At 35.7% G+C, this 20,417-nt stretch overlaps 1 protein-coding gene across 1 annotated transcript in view; it reads left to right on the top strand.

Moving 5' to 3' along the window:
* Window positions 1-20,417, top strand: part of ACVR2A (activin A receptor type 2A) — a gene marked incomplete at its 3' end in the record, with an annotated part of 92,392 nt that overhangs the window by 61,262 nt on the left and 10,713 nt on the right. The window contains exons 5-8 of the mRNA XM_080690325.1: window positions 12,490-12,633; window positions 15,565-15,708; window positions 16,991-17,136; window positions 19,575-19,689. Of these exons, the coding sequence (XP_080546451.1) occupies window positions 12,490-12,633; window positions 15,565-15,708; window positions 16,991-17,136; window positions 19,575-19,689 (549 nt within the window). The remainder of the gene's footprint in view (window positions 1-12,489; window positions 12,634-15,564; window positions 15,709-16,990; window positions 17,137-19,574; window positions 19,690-20,417) is intronic.

Raw genomic sequence — 20,417 nt, 5'->3', positions numbered from 1 at the left:
CAGCAAAAACATTTATTTTAAAATAAATTTAGCATGCTTTTGCTTGCTTTTTTTAAAATTAGAGCCATGCTTTTTTATAACTCATAACTGTTATGTTTCTGCCATTGTTTCATTTCTTGTCAATCATCCTGTGTATAAATGCTTTGGAGACAACTACTTACATTCTTGACCCAGTCCTTTATCAAATTTTGATCCATTCGCCTTTTTTGGGTGGTGGGGAGTGTGATACTGGGGATTGAACCCAGGGGCGTTTTACCGCTGAGCTATACCCCCTGCTCTTTTTTTGTTTTTTACTTTGAAACAGGTCTTGCTAGGTTGTTGAGAGTCTCACTATGTTGCTGAGGCCCTCAAACAGGGGTTCTTCCTGTCTCAGCCTCCCAAGTACTGGAATTACAGGTATGTGCCACCATGCCCACTCTCATTTACCTTTTAATCCTTCCTCATTCTGTTGCAGTTCAGGACTTTATTACATCTAAGGCTGAGAGTATTTCTGTAATCTCATAGTTGTTCTTTTTGCTTCCATTTTTCTTCCTTCATCTGTACTATTGCTAGATTAACATTTTACATGTTTAATTATGTTACTTCTGTGCTTAAAAATATTTGAATGCTGGGCGTGGTGGTACACGCTTGTAATCCCCGTACTTGGGAGGCGGAGACAGGAGGATCGCACAGGTTCCAAGCCAGCTTTACTGGCTTAAGAGACCCTGTTTCCAAATAAAATATAAAATGGATCTGGGAGTGTAGCCTGGAGGTAGAAGGGTTCGATTCCCAGTACCACCAAAAATAAATTGAGAGCTCCCAGTACAAAGTTTGGAGCATGATATGTAGTCATCTATACTCTGTCTGCCTTCTGATTCTTTCATCTCACTCTACTCTAAACCATTCATCATCGACACCTAGAATTGTATTCATTATGGACCATCCTTGAAAGAATTGAGAAAATAGTAATCAAGTCATGTTTTGTCTTCTGTATTTCACATGAGTAATCTCATTTGGAAAGGGTTCAGAGTAATTTGTGTTCATGTTCTAGTTTCCCTTTAGATTTTAAGTCTCTTGAAGACAAAGAATAGTATATTGTAATTACTGCTTTATTTTACCCAGAGTTTATATGTAATCACCACTCTAAGTGATTAATTAATGAATTGATTTTTTTTTACATGTAGAGTTATACTAAGATGATAATAAAGTATTTCAAAGGATTCCTTTAGTGAGCATGCAGATGTTTTAGGGTTTTGTCTTGAGGTAAAATTTAAGGCCATATTTTTGGGGAATATAAAGTGTTCAGGCTACAAAAGGATAACATTAAATTCGTATAATCAGAGACTGAAGTAGCCTTGTCAGTTTGCCTTCCCAAGTCACCTTTCTTTCACTATGCTAATACTCTTTCCACATATAGGAAGATGCAGTGAATAAACTGAATGCAAACTGGTTTTTCTGGTGACAGTGAGTCATGAGTATAAAGGAATTGATGGACTCTATTATTAAGAAGTCTTATTGTGGTTAGAGTTAATGTGGCTTCGATAAAACCTTTGCAGTTCTTTCATAACCATGTGTGAGCTTAAAGCTTCCTGCTCATAAGGTCTGTATTTTGGCTGATAAAAAAAAAAAATTTAGAGTAAAATGATCTACCTTTTAATTTATTTTTTCGTGGTACTGGGGTTTCTGGAAACCCTTCTACCTCCGGGGTACCCTCCCAGACCTATTTTTATACTTTTAATTTTTGGAAACAGGGTCTCTTAAGCCAGCATGGCTGGCTTCGAACTTGCGTGATCCTCCTGTCTCCGCCTCCCAAGTGCGGGGATTACACACATGCGCCACCATGCCTGGCAAAATGATCTACCTTTAAGAAGGTACAAAGTTAGCTTCATGTTCATTTTCAAAGGCGCTAGGCAAAGTGGCACACACCTGTAATACCAGTACATGGGAGGCTAAGACAGGAGGATTGTAGGTTTGAGGACAACCTCAGCAAGTAGTGCGACTCTCATCAACCTAGTGAGACTTTATTTTATTATTATTATTATTATTATTATTATTATTATTATTATTATTATTATTTGTGGTACTGGGGTTCCTGGAAGCCCTTCTATCTCTGGGCTACACTCCCAGACCCAGTTTTACATTTTTATTTGGAAACAGGGTCTCCTAAGCCAGCGCACACAGCTGGCTTCGAACCTGCACGATCCTCCTGTCTCTGCCTCCCAAGCGCGGGGATTACAAGTGTGCGCCACCACGCCCGGATGTGAGACTTTATTTTAAAAAATAAAATTAGACTGATGTTGAATGCCCCTGGGCTCCATCTCTAGTTAGTAACTAACTAACTAACTAACTATCTCTCTCTCTCTCTCTCTCTCTCTCTCTCTCTCTCTCTCTCTCTCTCTCTCACACACACACACACACACACACACACACACACACACACACACAAACACACTATAAATAACACTTTATTACTGCAACATTAATACTTTTAAAAATGATTATCAGCCTCTTTAGTCCTTACATCATGACATTTGTCTAGAAATTGGTTTGAGAAGAAGTACTCTCAGTTGTTTGGAATCCCTGAGTTGGGCATGTAAAATAATACTGTTGACCTTAATATTAAAGTAATAATAGGTTGTTATTTCAATCTATGTCAAATTACTACCCACTGAGAAACCAAGTCATCTATGAAAGTGCTTTGTAGGATTTTCCTTTTGAAAGTGAATCTGTATATGCATCCATTTAAAATTAGTAAGATATTGAAATGTTAACATTAAGTCAGTTTAGGAAAGCATGGTGCTTCCTGATTTAGGGAAGATGCAGGGGAAATTTTTGTTGATAGTACTTAAAAAGCTAATATTAAATGATTCTTTCAAATAAACACATTCAGAAAAGGAGCACATCTTAAAATTCATTGCTAAGTGGTTAGAGTTTATTAATACCTATCTCATTTTTGGTTTTTCTTTCTTTTGCTCTCTCTTTTTTTAAAGACTCTTCTACTTAAAACATTAGTTATAAACACATGCTTCTTGTATCAAGACAAAATATTTAAGAGATATATTAAAAAACCAGGATATCAATTTTTTGCTGTTCCTTTTTTCCCCTTTCATTTTCCTGAAAATAATCAGTTTTAACAATTGTTGTATGTCCTTGGACAACTTTCTCCTAATCTCACTTGCTCAGGAATATACTTTTTATCTTTTATAGACTATAAATATTCTATAACTCACTTTTAAATTTACATTATACACATGGTGCTTTTTGGCTTTATATGTATATGTTTAATATATTTTATTTTTGTATTACGTGAAATTTAGTTATTGTATGCTCAGGAAATGGCAGTACTTAATTTATGTGTATTTAAAGTGTATCATGTGGTATTTTATCAGCTTAGAGTTTATATTAGGTTTTTGCTAAGAGACAGAACCTACGTTTCACAAATATTTTCAACTCTATTAGTTTTGCTTTTTTTTGGGGGGGTACTAGGGATTGAATAATCCAGGGCCTCATTCTACTTACTTCTTTCTTTCTTTCTTTCTTTCTTTCTTTCTTTCTTTCTTTCTTTCTTTCTTTCTTTCTCTCTCTCTCTCTCTCTCTCTCTCTCTCTCTCTCTCTCTCTCTCTTTCTTTCTTTCTTTCTTTCTTTTTTGAGGGTCTGGAGATGAAACCCAGGGGCATTCAACCTCGAGCTACACCCCTGCCCTGTTTTTATTCCTTTATTTTTGAAACAGGGTTTCAGTGAGTTGCAGAGGACCTCACTGAGTAGCTGATGCTGTCCGCGAATCGTGATCCTCGGGTCTCAGCCTCTCGAATGCTGGGATTACAAGCGGCCTCATTCTATTTCTAAAAGTGATTTGCATTTAAATTTTAAAATCTTAACTTTAGTTTTTTTTTTTTTTTTCCTGTGCTGGGCCTCATCTGTATAAATAAGAAATAGTACGTAATAGGGCATATTATTTATCTTTCTTCTTACCTGATAAGGCGGCATTAGTTACGAGAGGACAAATTTCCTTTTTCTCTGTAGTCTTCATCTCCTGGAACTCATCCTAGTCTTAGACCTATTCCTTTATTCCTACTTACTTCATTATGTCAAATCATTTTCTATTAATTTGAGATAACAGAAGTTAAAAAAAAAAGTAATGTTAAATCAAATGTTTTGGAAGCGTTATGGATTGTTTTCTGGTTTTTTTTTTTTTTAACACTACTCACCTAATGCTTGGGTTCCTACTTTGAAATACTATATTGGATATATAGCAAAAGTGGTATGGGTACAGTCTTTGGTTGTACTTAAGGAGCCCACAGTTAACATTGAAGTAAACTAAAAACAGTTGATTTATTGGTTATTTGACTTTGCAGCTTAGAAATGAAGGGTAAAGATTATGAAGGGAGCTGCTTCAGTCATTTTAGGCAAAGAGTAGAGAAAAGGAAAGAATGTCTGATTATAGTTTTGACTACATTGGAGTGTTTGGCTATGGTAAGCTCAATAAAGTATTAACTGCTCATGCCAGTAGAGTAAGAACTTCAAAACTGAGCTCAAAAGGAATCACTTTTTTATTTTGGGTGGTACTGGGGTTCCTGGAAACCCTTCTACCTCCCGGCTACACCCCCAGACACCTATTTTTTATACTTTTTTATTTAGAAACAGGGTCTCAAGCCAGCACGGCTGGCTTTCGAACCTGCGTGATCCTCCGCCTCCCAAGCATGCGCCACCATAAAACACCATATAGAGTACTTTACAGATGTTCACTCATTTGAGCTTTCAATACCTCAAGAAACAGACTCTGGCCAGGCATCTTACCTAAAATCTTCATTTCATTCATGCTAGACTAAGCTTTGCTGTGCTTTAATGAGGAATAAGTTGAGAAAAACTGTAGGAAGTAAGTTATATTTTAATGGAATGTTAAAGATCTAGTTAGTTAGAATCATGGCTGTACATTTGACATTATTAGTATTATTGAATCTTTTAATGTAAATGCATGTATGTCTTGCTTTTTTCTAGCTTAGAAATGTTTGTACCGACACAAACATTTCCTTCCTTCCTTTCTCTTCTCTTTTTTCTTCTATTCTACTCTGTGTGTGTGTGTGTGTGTGTGTGTGTGTGTGTGTGTTAAGGATTGAGTCTAGAGGCATTCTATCTTCCATTTAAACCACTAGCCTTTTTAAATTTTTTTGTTTATTTTATTTTGAAGTGGTCTTGCTAGGTTGTTGAGAGTCTCATTAAATTGTTGAAGCTGGTCTTGAACCTGTGATCTTCCTGTCTCAGCCACCCAAATACTGGGATTACAGGTACCTAACACTATGCTCAGAAATACACTATGTTATTTCTTTCTAGATTTTATTTATATTCTGCTTGGCAACAGACTTTTAAAAAATTAATAATTGTTGCCGGGCGTGGTGGCGCACGCTTGTAATCCCCGCGCTTGGGAATGCGGAGACAGGAGGATCGCGCAGGTTCGAAGCCAGCCGCGCTGGCGTAAGAGACCCTGTTTCAAAAATATAAAATAGGTCTGGGAGTGTAGCCCGGAGGTAGAAGGGCTTCCAGGAACCCCAGTACCACCAAAAAAAAAAAAAAAAAAAAAAAAATTGTAAAATTTCTTAATCTGTAAAATAATTGGTAATTAAGAAGACAGATTCAGAATGTTTTCAGTTTTTAAATACTCTCAGTAGATGTTCCTAAATCCTTCTTGGTAGTCTTAAAAGTTGAGTCAGGTATCCAAAAAAGAAAAAAATAAATAAAACAAAAATTTATTTACCTACTTAGATATAGTTAGAGATTGCAGTGGTTGAAATAGCAAATAAAAGTTTATAGTATATATCACATATACATTCATATACATTGTTACATATGAAAATTCTCCTTTCTTTTTTTTTTTTGGTGGTATTGGGGTTCCTGGAAGCCCTTCTACCTCTGGGCTATACTCCCAGACCTATTTTATATTTTTATTTGGAAACAAGGTCTCTTAAGCCAGCGAGGCTGGCTTCGAGCCTGCGTGATCCTCCTGTCTTCGCCTCCCAAGTGCGGGGATTACAAGTGTGCGCCACCATGCCCAGCTAAAAATTCTTATTTCTAGAAAAATATTTTTCTGTTTTATTTCTTCATATCTAAGGGCTTACTTACTGAAATAAAACTTCAGTGTCTCCAAATACTTACTCAAGGTTAATGCTTATCTCTTCCAGACCTGGTTTTCAGTAAATGAAACAGCTGTCCGCTTATTTGGTTGTGTTAGCCAGAAATATAAGTTGTGTCTCTGTACCAATTTTTACCTCATCTGCTTTTGTCTCTCTAGTTCTTCATTTCTTCAGAGTCCCTCCTCAGGGAAATCTTCTCTTATTGAACCTGCCAGTGTAAGTCAGGTATCTCTCTACAGATATTTAAGATTCTCAATTCCTTTTTATTGCTCTTAGTCTGTTATTATGCATTAGCGCAAATCATTGATCAGTCTTCCTACCCTATACTACTCTGAGCTTTATGAGAGTCTGGGTAGTTGGTGCCTGACACGGACAAGGCACTCAAGGAACAGTTTTTGAATGGATGAATGGGGAAATACTCTTCATTCTTTTCTGATGTTTGGCAGTAATTTCTTTCCTACTTAAAGGCTAAGTAACACATCTCTTTCTAATCTTTAAACCTAATTACCTGACATGATGTGTTCATTTGATATTTGCTGTGATTCTAGCCTTTTTTGTTTGGTTATCTTTTATCTGTTTGTATATTTAGTGAGTATATTGGGGGGATGCTCCAATGCATTGAGAGGCCTGTTAAGTGTGGGTAGTTTTGCTTATTTTAATATTCATTTATTGAGTGTATTAAAGCAAAGATAGTGTTTAGACTGTTTCAGTGAGTTAGTTTATTTATTTTTTATTTTGTCTTGACCTTTTTTATTTTGTCACACTGAGGCTTGTTCTTGCTTTTACTCTTTTAACCTTTGGTCATTTTATGGTTTATTTTAATGTTTACTTTTTGGGAACAGAGCAGAAAGCTTCTTTTTGGTAAGATGTAAGGAAAGCAACTACTGGTACTGTGTTGGTACAGTGGCATCTTTATTTCTGGAAGCACCTGTATTTAAGTAAAGTCCAGGTCATCCTTGAGCCTTGGGAATATCCAATCTGGCTAATCAGTTGGAATGCATTTCTTTCAAGAGGTGAAATTTACTCTGGAATACTGATACATGTTTTGGTAGTAGGATTAACTCAGACTTTTGGATAAATTATAAATAGTACTGAATCATTATCACAGGAAGAAAACAAAAAAGGAAGAGAAATTATTAAAACAGCTAATTCAAATGGAGTTGTCAGTTTTTTTTGTCAATACTATTGTTCTCCATAGAAGTATTATAGAAATATTATAAACTGTGATTTATGACCATTTATTTGGAAGAAGTCTCATCCTTCCTTAACACTGGTGGCATTATTTTCTCTTATCTTTAAATTCAGGTCCTTACCTATTTTAGGATGGCTGTAAAATGAAAAGCTTATTCACTAATAGTATCTGAGTGTCTTCAGACTAAGTATGTGTATTTCATTCCCAGGGATAACGTTGCTCAATCAGTCATCATATATTTTGAATTATTCAATATTTCTTAAATGTATCTAATTACTGTATATTTCTTAAGTTTAAAACTAGCATTGTACACAAATTATGTTTTGAACTATTGACATTCCTAAGATATGGATTAAGTCATCTAAACCTTATTTAATTAGTATTTGTTTCAATTTCTTTACCTTGATGTGGATGGGAAAGTTAGGTTAACAATAGGTGTGATCTATTACTGTGCTTTGCTTAGTTCTGATGATTTTGTTTTTCCCCTGTCTGTTTTTTTTTTTAATCAGTGTATTATTGATGTTGTACATACTTATATAGACACCAAAAACATTTTTCTGTCTTAGCACTGTGATTCTACTGTCTTTCATGAAAGGGGAATGAAGCAATTCACTCACTGGAAGTATGGAATTTTATAGGTTCTTAAGACAGTTGTGGAACATATGGTCTGAGCGACTTATTCTCGTTTTACATAAGTTCTTCAGGGCTGCTAGTTTTTGTTCAAGGCAGTACTGCCCTCTGGTGTCCAGCAGCAGTTTTCAGCTCATAGCTTCCTCAGTTAAATTTATTTTTTTTTATACTTATTATAGTTTAGATTCTGGAATTTTTTGAAAAACAAATAATATCTATTTAGGTTAGCTATTTAAGACTTAGTTTGCTTTCTGGCTTAAAGCCCATTGGGTCAGGTAATTTGGGATTGTACAAGAGTCAAAAGTTTGTTTATAACCTCTCACCTGATAGGTAATACCCAAGGGTTTTTGTCTTTTTTTAAAATATTTTTTATATTGCTTTCCTTTGCTCATAAGGAAAGTGTCTCAATATTCACTTAAAAATATAATACATTGGATCACTGCCAACTTTTGAAAAGCTAAATCATTCTTTCCTTTACTTTTGTAACTGATGTGTCATTTTTCATTTCATTCTGAATATGAATCGTAATTTCTTTTGCCTATGTTTTTTCTTCACAAGCACGCCTTTCATATAATGATAGAGGTAAGATGCATTGATGTTTGTTTTATGGTTGTGAATTTTTTTGTGGGTGCATACTAAATATTTTGTCCTCTAGATTTTTGTTATCATTGCTTTACTGTACATCCTTTAGTTTATATATATTTGTGTTGTGAAGCCCCACACACTTTTAGTAAAGTTTGACTGATTTGACATAGAAACAGCTTTTGGTTTTAGAGGAGTATTAAGAAGTATATACTTATCTAAGACAGAATGTAGAAACAAGTAATTTAGCTGATTTGAAGATAACGCCTAATGACTCCATTAGCCTTAAAACCTTGTATTGGTTCATTTTTTATGGTATGTCATAAGTTTAAATGTCAGTATGTGCTCATTTTTAAGAGGACCTGACTTTCTTGTCCAGGCCATTGTCTTTTAATATGAAATCTGTATTCTCAGATAGTTTCACTTTTGGCATCTCTAGCAAGTGAATTAGTTGCAGAAGTATAACTTTTAATGAACTTTTTGTTTAAGGCATATAATTTTATTAGAATTCACTCTTCAAATGGAGAACTCAGAAATAGTAAAATGATTACAAATGCCTTTGTAGCTCCCCACCTCTAGTAGTATATTTCAGTATTGGTTTTAGTAATAATACTGGGCAGGAATAATTGGGGGGGGCTTTTTCCAATAATTGTAATTTCAGTATATTTTCTCACCGTGATATCTTCTGATGTCATAAGAAGAGATGTAATCAGAGCCATTTCTAATGCATGTATACTTTTTGGTACTGGGTATTGAATCCAGAGGCATTCTACTGCTGAGCTACTCCAGTACTTTTTATTTTTTATTTTGAAACAGGGTCTCTGTCGCTGAGAGTCTCCTTAAGTTACTGAGGCTGGCCTTGAACCTGTGATCCTTTCTCAGCCTCCAAAGAACTGTCATTAAAGGCGTATACCACCTGGTTGGCTCCTGATGCGTATCTTTCTAGTTTTGCATAATAGTTTGGATATTGCATAAAAACTGGAGACATAGGGGAAGTTTTTAGGAATTCTAAAGTCCTTGATGAATGCTTCCCCAAACGTAGTTTTTCCATATAGCAGGGCAAAGTATCACAGAATGTTGCTGCCACAAACACATGCAGAGGTACACACATGTATTACCAGTACTTAGGAGGCTGAGGCAGGAGTGCAGGAGAGATGCCAGTGCATGGAACTTCACAAGACCCTGTTTCCAAATTAAAAAAAAAAAAAAAAAAAATATATATATATATATATATATATATATGTATATAATATATGTATATGTACTGGGGTTTTAGCTCACTGGTAGAATACCCCTGGATTAAATCCCTAGTCGCAGAAAAAAGGGGAAAAAAAGCATTGCTTCAATATATGAAGTTTTTATTTACATTTGTCTTCCCAAGAGTTTATAAATATTTGGAAGGTATAATTATTCCTAGAGTCAAATAATTTTTTGGTGTGTGGGTAAATTACTGTAATGATACTAATAAACCAAAAGTCATTTATAATATTCTTAGATTATAGAATAAGTATAAACCTGATGTCAGAAATACATTTAAAACTAGTAATTTTTCATTAAAAAAGCAAAAAGGTATATTGATTAATGTTAATTTATACAGTTATCTTTGATAAGTTTCTCATTTTAGCCTAATCCTTTAAATATTGAAGAATATTAACACTTAAAAGCACATTTCTAAAAGTTTTGATACTTTGTAGAAAAGTGCCTTTGTAGACCTTTTTCTCACCTTTTGAAAATTGGCTATAGTTCTGTTTTAAGATGACAACAATGTGTTTTGTGGCTGTTATAATAGTGAATGCACATGTAATACTAAGGGGAGAAAGTTATCTAAGGTTTCTTTCTGAAATTATGATAGCTTAGAAATTTGCTGAACAGAGCATTAGACATTTATGAGAATTTAGAAGTTTTATGTATTTGGAAACATTTAACCCTTTTTGCTAAAATACACATTGAAAATAATTGTATGTTTTTAAATTTAAAGTTAGTATTATACTAAAATCATATTTGAACTGATATATTTTGGAAATGTGGATTAAATAATCTAAATCCCATTTTAAAGATCAAATCTTATCTCCATTGCTGGTCCCCTTTACAACAGACACTTGATAAGGTGTTATGTTATCAGTCTATTTATATAAGGCTTATTAAAAATCTCAGTGTTTCGATTTAGAGCCATATTACTACTATCTACCTGGTTATTTTCACTTCTTAGCTCTTAGCCCATATCTTTGTATTTTAGTTTTTGGCATCCCTGCTTTGTAAACTCTACCTTTCTAACCTTTTCTGTTTTGCTTAATTATTCCTTTATGCAGTTATAGAGTGATTTTTGGACTTTGAAGACTAGATTTTTTTTTTTTTTTGCCTTGGAAAAAATTTCAACTCTTTCTCCTGTCTCCACATTCATAAGCAGCCTTCTATCAGTAGAGCCTCTTACTACAGGTAGAGATGATCAACTGAAGAATGAGATAGGGAGCAGGTAGTTTTCATAGAAACTCCCAGAGATTTTTATGTTCCCTCCATTGAGAATCCTAGGAGATCTTGTCCTTTTTATAAAATTTATAGCTGATCTTGATCTGTCGCTGTGCTAAACAGAAATACTCCAGCTTTACTAATCTATCACATTTTGAATGTGAGAAGGAAAAGCAACTTTTGTGGACATTTTAAAATAAATATCTGAGTTTGAAATGAGTCACAGAAAGTTTTTTTTTGTACTGTTTTAAAATAGTTCTTGAACCCTTTCATAAAGATTATCCAAATTAGAAAAAGTTATTAATACCATGCAGTGTTTCTGTTGCTGAGGGTCTTTGTAAAATGTCAGATGTAAACTTTTTGAATTCCTGAGTAGTACCAGTGCTGCATGATGCCAAAAGAGAGCATACATGGTCTTTGAGACATTACATGAGGAGTTGAAAAGACAGAGAGAAGAGAGACAGAGTGACATGTATTGATCTTGGTGACATACCATTTCAAGTGTCTGAGGTGATACCAAATGCCATCATATCGGTTTCTCTTGCGACAAAATTTTGGTTCTTCCTCAGAATACATGCTTTGCAGCCCTCAAAATGTTTCTATTGCTTTTCTTTGGAGGCTTTGCAGAATGCTCCCTGTATCTTTGGTTGTAGATAGTGAACTCATTGAATGCTTTCAGTGAAAGGTTGCCATCCTAATTTGTATCGGGAGCATTCCCTTGCTACAATCCTATTTATATAGTATCTGCTCTATTTTAAAAGTTAATTATAGCATGCACTTCTCTTTTATTTAGAATATCTGTTATCTACTATGATAACCACTTGTTTTCTGGATGTTTATTTTTACTTTCTTTTGTCAGTCGACCTCAGAATACAATTTTTAATCTCAGACCAATCTTAGGAAATAATCATAAACAAATGAACAGTTGGTAGGTTGAAAAATGAGAATAAACAAAACAGTTTGGCTGTCACATATTTCTTTTTATGTGCTTTGCATATTTGGTATACCTGTGATGTGTCTAACAATGGGTATTTCTAAAATTAAGGAGGAAAAAAATTAAATAACAGATTAAAAGATTTTGAGGTCTTATTTTGAGACATAGCCATAATTTTTCTCTATGGCACTTTTCAAATCCTCATTCTATCGGGAAGTATAATTGGATGAAACCAATGACATAATATTAGGAGTGTTCTAGAGTTCACAGAAAGTTTCAGTGAAAAACGTTACTAAGATGGGCTTAGAAAGGTGTTAGGTCCTTTCTACTGCTATACATGAGTAGCAATAGCACTGAATGTTATGAAAACTCTTAAAACTAATTGCCTGCTTTGTGATCCCTGCAGATAATTAGTAATGCTTGAGGAACTGTTCTGGCAAGATTGAAATTAATGTCATCCATATGTGTTTACCATTTCCGTCAGTTGATTATTTAGTATACTTACTTTTTTTCTTATTTTCAGAATTGATATGTTTCATGTTCTGCTTAATTACAGTATTACTATTGTTTATCTGTAGGACCCAGGACCACCCCCACCTTCTCCATTACTAGGTTTGAAGCCACTGCAGTTATTAGAAGTGAAAGCAAGAGGAAGATTTGGTTGTGTTTGGAAAGCCCAGTTGCTCAATGAATATGTGGCTGTCAAAATATTTCCAATACAGGTATGTTTATTATAGTTTTATAACCTGCAGATATATTTTAAAAGCTGTAACTTACTAAGGCATCATAACTCAGAAATGGCCTGAAAACACAAGCCATATATTCAAAGTGGTTTTTGTGATACTGAGAGAAGTAACTAGACTTTGCATCTGAAAAGGAATTATTTGTACATAAGCATGTTTGTTTGGAGTGGTAGAATTATGATATATGAACATATAGTTCATCTCTTGTGTGTGTGTGTGTGTGTGTGGGTCTAGGGATGAAATCCAGGGGCAGTTGATCTCCGAGCTACACCCCCTGCCCTACTTTTTATTCTTTATTCTGAAACAGGGTCTCACTAAGTTATGGAGGGCCTTACTAAGTAGCTGAGGCTGTCCGCAAACCGCTATCCTCAGGTCTTAGCCTCCCCAATGCTGGGATTACATGCATGCACCATCACACCTGGCTTATAGTTCATCTTTTACCATTAAAATTCTGTAGAAATCTTTCCAATTAAAAAAATCCCAAAATAATGAAAAAGTCATGTGTGTGGTTTTAGAATTGCTTTTTGGAGATATTTATTTCAGGAAAAAAAAAAAAAGACTGAGGGGTAAATCTCAGAGATAGCCCCTGGGTTCAATCCCTAGCACCACTCACATACATAAACAAAGGCCGGACTTTTCATAAAACCTTGATCCAACACACCTTTGTACTGTTCTTCTCAATTTTGTTCACTGTTCATTTAGATCGATGATTTCATCTCCTTTTCCTCTTGCTTTTTTTTTTTTTTTTATCCCCTAGGCTGATGATAATTGGCTGTATTTGGTGATACAGGTCCTACACCTAGACACTGAGTCTTCCTTATTTCAAAGTTATCATATAGGCAGTTTGTCTTAATATATCTAAATTTTAGCCTTTTTGCCTCTTCAAAAGCTTATCTCAAAGAATATTTGAAGAAATTTATTACTTTATTTTTGTTAGTAATGCAGATCCTATAAGCTGCAGTTTGGTTTCAGAAAGAGAGTATATTCTATAGTCAGGATTCATATGAAAGGTAACAGAAAAGTTACTTAAAAGTATGAGCAATCTTAAGGTTCAGAAAAACATTTGGATATTTATCAACAGCAAACATCATATTGAATATTTTTATTGTGTGAGGTAAGGATACCTTACATATTAGGTATACATATATTATTCATATGTTCATGGAATACAGCAACCCAATGAGACAGGTACTGCAGTCCCTGTTTTACTTAAGGAAATTTGATGCTTCTATAACTTGCCAAAGGTTGGGGGGAGAGCTAGAATTTCAACATAGGTGGTTTGGATCCAGAGGTTTTCTAACCCATAATTCCACCCCACCTCAATTTTATTGTCCTTTCACAGATAAAAGAAACTAATCTTTTATAAGTAGATATGCTGGCACAGATGAGTATATGGTGGTTTTAAGGAATGTCAGGTACGATGTTAATCTTTGAAAAAGATTTTTTTCCTGTTTAGACAGTAATTCTACCTTAATTTCATCTTTCAGGCAGATTATAGTGAATGGTAACACAAGTAACTTCACACCATGATGAAATTACAATGAAATATTTGTAGTAGTAGCTTGTACTCAGAATGTGTTGCTATTGTTATATACAGAAGTGCAGCATTTCTAAGGAACTCCTATAAATGAAAGATTTCTAGAAACAGAAAATATTTTGAGGGAATGAAGTGGGGCAGATATTTAGTATGGAACTGTCAGAGCTTTCTATTTCTCTCTTTTTCTTTTCTTTTTTGTGGGTCTGGGGATTGAACCCAGGGGCATTCAACCTCTGAGCTACACCCTCTGCTCTAATTGTGTGTGTGTGTGTGGGGGGGGGGGGTACTGGGGTTTCTGGAAACCCTTCTACCTCCAGACTACACTCCCAGACCTATTTTATACTTTTTTTTTGTTTTAATTTGGAAACAGGGTCTCTTAAGCAAGCGTAGCTGGCTTTGAACCTGCGCGATCCTCCTGTCTCTGCCTCCCAAGCGCGGGGATTACAAGTGTGCGCCACCACGCCTGGCCCTAATTTGTATTTGTATTTTGAAACAGGGTCTCACTAAGTTGGAGAGGCCTCACTAAGTAGCTGAAGCTGTCTGCGAACCATGATCCTCTGGTCTCAGCCTCCCAAATACTGGGATTACAAGCATGCGCAACCACACCCGGCATGAGCTTTCTCTTATTAAAGAACAACCGAAGCCGGGTGTGGTGGCACATGCTTGTAATTTCAGTAGTTGGGAGGTTGAAACTGGAGGATCACAGGTTTGCAGCTAGCCTCAGCAACTTAGTGAAGCTCTCTGCAGTTTAGTGAGACCCTATTTCAAAATAAAAAAAAATAGGGCTAGGGGTATAGCTCTAGGTAGAATGCCCCTGGGTTCAATAACTAACGCTCCCCCCAAAAAGGGTTTTGTTTGTTTTTTTCTTGGTGGTAGCGGTGGTACTAGGGATAGGGGTGCTCTACTACTAAGCTATACCTCCAGCCCTTTTGTTCTTTATTTTGAAACAGGCTCTTCCTAAATTGCCTAGATTAAACTTGAACTTGGGATCCTCCTAGACTAAACTTGGACTAAACTTGAACTTGGGATCCTCCTTCTTAGCCTCCAAGTACTGTGACTATAGGCCTGTGCCACTAGGCATGGATCAAAAGATCTTTTATAATTATCTTTATTTATTTTACTACAGGAAGATTGCGGTTTGTGGACAGCGCCAGCTACTTAGTGAGGCCTTTTGCAACCCAGTGAGAGCCTGTTTCAAAATAAAGAATAAAAAACAGGGCTGGGGTGTAGCTTGGAGGTAGAATGCCCCTGGGTTCAATCCCCATTACTGGGAAAAAAAAAAAAAAAAGAGCTTACTTATCTTTCCTAGTTGTGGCTTATTTATATTTACCTGCATAATTTGTGTTCTTGTTATTCCTTCTTTTTAATTCTAGGACAAACAGTCATGGCAAAATGAATATGAAGTCTATAGTTTGCCTGGAATGAAGCATGAGAACATATTACAGTTCATTGGTGCTGAAAAACGAGGCACCAGTGTTGATGTGGACCTTTGGCTAATCACTGCATTTCATGAAAAGGTAAAACTACTCAAAATATTAATTTAGTAGTTTCAGAGTTGTCCTACCTACCTACTGCTGTAAATCCCTCAGATTTCAGAAAATAGGCTATTATAGTTGAAATATTTAACATAATATGGAAGTCAATTTTAAATAAAAATATATTTTAAAACTAATTTCAATAAAAAGAGCAAACTTTTTTTTTGGTGGTACTAGGGTTCCTGGAAACCCTTCTACCTCTGGGCTACACCTATTTTTTATATTTTTATTTGGAAGTAGGGTCTCTTAAGCCAGCGAGGCTGATTTTGAACCTGCGCCAATCCTCCTGTCTCTGCCTCCCAAGCGCGGGGATTGTAAGCATGCATCACCACACCTGGCCCCAAAGATAACTTTTAAAAACCAAATTCTTGCTGGGTGTGGTGGTGCACACTTGTAATCCCCTCGCTTGGGAGGCAGAGACAGGAGGCTCGTACAGGTTCGAAGCCAGCCGCGCGCTGGCTTAGGAGACCCTGTTTCCAAATAAAAATGTAAAAATAGGTCTGGGAGTGTAGCCCGGAGGTAGAAGGGCTTCCAGGAATCCCAGTACCACCCCCCCCCCAAAAAAAAATTTGCTCATGGTCTATGCATGCAGTAATTACCTCTCTTACAAATACTTATTTTAGTGTAGGCAAGTGCTAAATAATTTTTATTTGTGACCTATTTTGATTTCATAAGTCATTTTTTCAGCTTGAATTGTATAACTTAAAACTCCTTAATAAATCTTAGTGACAAACCCAGAGTCAGCAAATTGTGTGGTCTTTGTAATTATCACCAAAATACACTTTCTGCTTTTTCTCTTTTTTTTAAACTTTCATGGTTGTTTGAAAGTATATCTAATGAAGAAGGAAATTGTGTTTTGATTATCAGCTTTATCACTGGTAAATATAAGTGGCCCTTATACTTTTAAAATTTCTTGACAATAGAATGACAGTAATCATAGAGGAAGAATATGTTAGTGTTTGTTCATATATTCTAATTTTGGTTATCTTAGTCCTCTGACAGAACATCTCTGTAATCAGTATACTTTCACCTTTAAAATTTTTTTAGAATTTTAGAATCTCAACTAGTATTCAAAAAAATTATTGATATATATTGGAAGGAAATTTGGACTATTCCAGAAAGATTATGTTTTGGATAATAATATGCATTGAAAGGAAAGTTATATTGCCTTTTATAACTCCTTATTTAGGAAACAAGAAAAATTTCTCTCTATATATATATGGCTTTTGTCAAGAGCTTAATTTTTTTTCCTCCTTTTTTTTAGGGTTCACTGTCAGACTTTCTTAAGGCTAATGTGGTCTCTTGGAATGAGCTGTGTCATATTGCAGAAACCATGGCTAGAGGATTGGCATACTTACATGAGGATATACCTGGCTTAAAAGATGGCCACAAACCTGCAATATCTCACAGGTACAACAAAATATATTTTTCCTCTAGTTATCCAGTCATACTCCAGGAAGCAGATGATTTTCATTTGTTTTCTAAGTTATCTTTGAGTTTGGCCAGTATTTCAGTCAGCATTCTCACTACTATGGCCCAGACATCTGATGCACAAAATTTATAGGAAGAAGGCTTTATTTGCTCACAAGTCTGGAGATTTCAAATGTCCACTTTGGGGCTGGCTTCCAGGCAGAAGCTATGGGTACATATCCTGACGGCATCATGACCAGTAGCAGAGTGAAAGGGTCAGACACACTGCAGCTGGGCAGAACAGGCTACATGTATCATACCTGGTCACACCCCAGGGTCCCTTACCCAGCAACCAAGCCCCACTTCCAACATGGCTATCTTGTTTACCACATAAGGTCTGGGGGACATTTTAAATTCAAACTATAAGTGGGGGTGCAGTGGTGCACAGCTATAATCTTAGCACTTGGGAAGCTGACACAGAAGAATAATAGACTTGGGGCCAGTGTGTGGTAACTATGTCAAATAAAGGAGGAGATCTATGTCAAAATAAAAAATAAAACAGGGATGAGAATGTAGCTTAGAAATAAAATGCCCCTGGATTCAGTCCTTAGTGTCTGTCTGTCTGTCTGTTTGTCCATCCGTCCGTCCATCCGTCTGTCTCTCTCTGTCTCTCTGTCCTGCCTGCCTGCCTGCCTGTCTGTCTCTCTGTCCCTCTGTCCTGTCCGTCTGTCTCTCTGTCTCTCTCAGTGTCTGTCTATCTGTCTCTCATACTCACACGCGCTCGCGCGCGCGCACACACACATACACACACACACCTATAATAACCAGGATATACCTTGGATAATATTATCAATATCATTTGTAAAGTTTACTTATACCCATATGTCTTAATTTGTCTCATTTCTGAAAGCATAGTTGAGAATAAAAATATATTTTCTCCAAAGAAAAATAAATTTAATTCCAACTATGATATACTTTAAAAATTATTATAAATAGGTACAAGGGCACATAAATTAAGGATAGTCTTTGAGTATCTTTTTTTGCTTGTTTTTTGAATGACCATGTGTTCTTTCCATGAGCTACAGTACAGGAGGCATTACTCAAACAATTGTCCAGTGAAGAACTGGTACCTAGACCCAATGGCTTTCATATCCTCAAAAGGAAAAAAAAAAAAAAAGTTTGTTCCTTAAACATGGATTTAGTTTGCCATATTTTTAGCTTTTCTGAACATAAGATTCAATTTGTCATCTTGTATTCAATTAAAAGATGGTTATATTAGAAGTAGGCATAAATAATCTACGTAACAAATATTTAGTGCCATCAAGTGGTGTTTCAGGTTGCTGGGAGGCATTACTTTAAATATATAGATTCTGATCTTGCAAATCTCAAATGCCCCCCCCCCATTGCCTTCCTCCATGCAATCTAACTGCCTTCCAAATAAGGAACTAATCTTTTGGAGCATTCAGAGATGATTAGCCTTGAAACTCTTGAATCTGAAACCAGTTTTTAGAGCATTTATTTCTATGTACTCATTCCTCCTCTGTCCCCTATGATGTTACATAAATGTTATCACTGGCATGGCACAGATTTTTTAACCTGAGTATGGTAGCTTCTAGGATGAACCAACCAAGGCAGGTGTGTAGGGGGATACCTTACTGCTTTAAAACCATTATTCTGCTGGACATGGTAGTACATGTCTATAATCTCTGTACTTGGGAGGCTGAGACAGGAGGATTGCAGGTTCGAGGACAATCTCAGCAAGTAGTAAGACTCATCAACCTAGCAAGATCCTGTTTCCAAATAAAAATAAAATAGGGCTGGGGATGTAGCTCAGAGGTAGAATGCCCCTGGGTTTAATCCAGGGCAACAAAACAAATTTTAAAAACTATTATTCTTTTCAGAACACCAGGACATAGCTAGATAGAACAGTATATATGCTTATGGTAAAGGATTTCTGTTAGTTGGTGTTCTGTAACAGTGGAAAAATTTAAGAACCATTACAGTAGGGACCATTTTAAAATAGAGGTCTTGGCCAGTAGGCAAAAGGCCACAATTCAGCTCTGTTTTTTAAAATTAGTTTCTGTGGGAGTTTGTATCTGTAAACTCTGAAATATTCTTACTGACTTAAAAAAAAACAGTATTTTTATGATTGGTATGTGAGAATGCTATAGATAACACATATTTTTGGAATGGCATTTTTTTTTTGTAAAACTGCTTTATGGAGAGGTTTTCTTATTGTCTGAGTTATGAATAAGAGTTTTATCATTATATTCTTGTGCTTCAAACTATATCTGGGCTCTTTAATTTTTTCTTTCCTTGAATTTTATATTTTAAAATAACCTCTTTTATAGCACACATAGTCTCTTTTTCTACTTTCAGTAAAAAATTTTAAAGGATAATTTATTGAGACTTAATTTGAATATCTTTTTATTTGCAAGGGACATCAAAAGTAAAAATGTACTGTTGAAAAACAATCTGACAGCTTGTATTGCTGACTTTGGCTTGGCGTTAAAGTTTGAGGCCGGCAAGTCTGCAGGTGATACTCATGGACAGGTAAGTAAGGATGAGAATTATAAAGTATAAGAAAAAATTGGCTTGTCCCGTATTTTCTTAGACTGGTACAACAGGATTGAATTGGTACAAAATTGCTGTATTGCTGTGGTGACTAAATCAGCATTTGACCAGAATTTACACGTTATAGTCCGGACCCGGTGGCACACGCCTATAATCCCTACAATTTGGGAGGTTGAGATAGCAGGACTGCAGGTTCAACACCAGTGTGAGCAACTTAGTTGAGAAACAGTTTCAAAATGAAAAAATAGGTGTGGGGTGTATCTTGAAGGTAGAATGCCCCTGGACTCATTCTCCAATACCAAAAAAAAAAAAAGTAGAAGTTACATTTTCTGAGGACGATAACATTTTCATAATATAGTAGAACGTGCAGGTTTTTTAAGACTAGTACTTTATAAAACAACTCTTAGATGTTACAGGATTCTTTCTTTTTCTTCTTCTTTTACTGGGGATGGAACCCGGGGGCGTTCTACCTCTGAGCTACACCCCCCAGCCCTATTTTTTACTGTTTATTTTGAAATAGGGTCTCACTAAGTTGCAGAGGGCCTCACTAAGTAGATGAGGTTGGACACAAGCCTGGATCCTCCTGTCTCAGTCTCCCAAGTACTGAGATTACAAGTGTGCGGCACCACGTTCATATACAAGATTCTTTTTAAAAAGTTTCATAGATGCTGGGCGTGGTGTCACACACTTGTAATCCCTGCACTTGG

This window comes from Muscardinus avellanarius, assembly GCF_963383645.1.
Source record: "Muscardinus avellanarius genome assembly, chromosome: 2".
Taxonomy (NCBI): Eukaryota; Metazoa; Chordata; class Mammalia; order Rodentia; family Gliridae; genus Muscardinus; species Muscardinus avellanarius.
The sequence above is the reverse complement of the archived record's forward strand: the minus strand, read 5'-3'. Positions and strand labels throughout refer to the sequence as shown.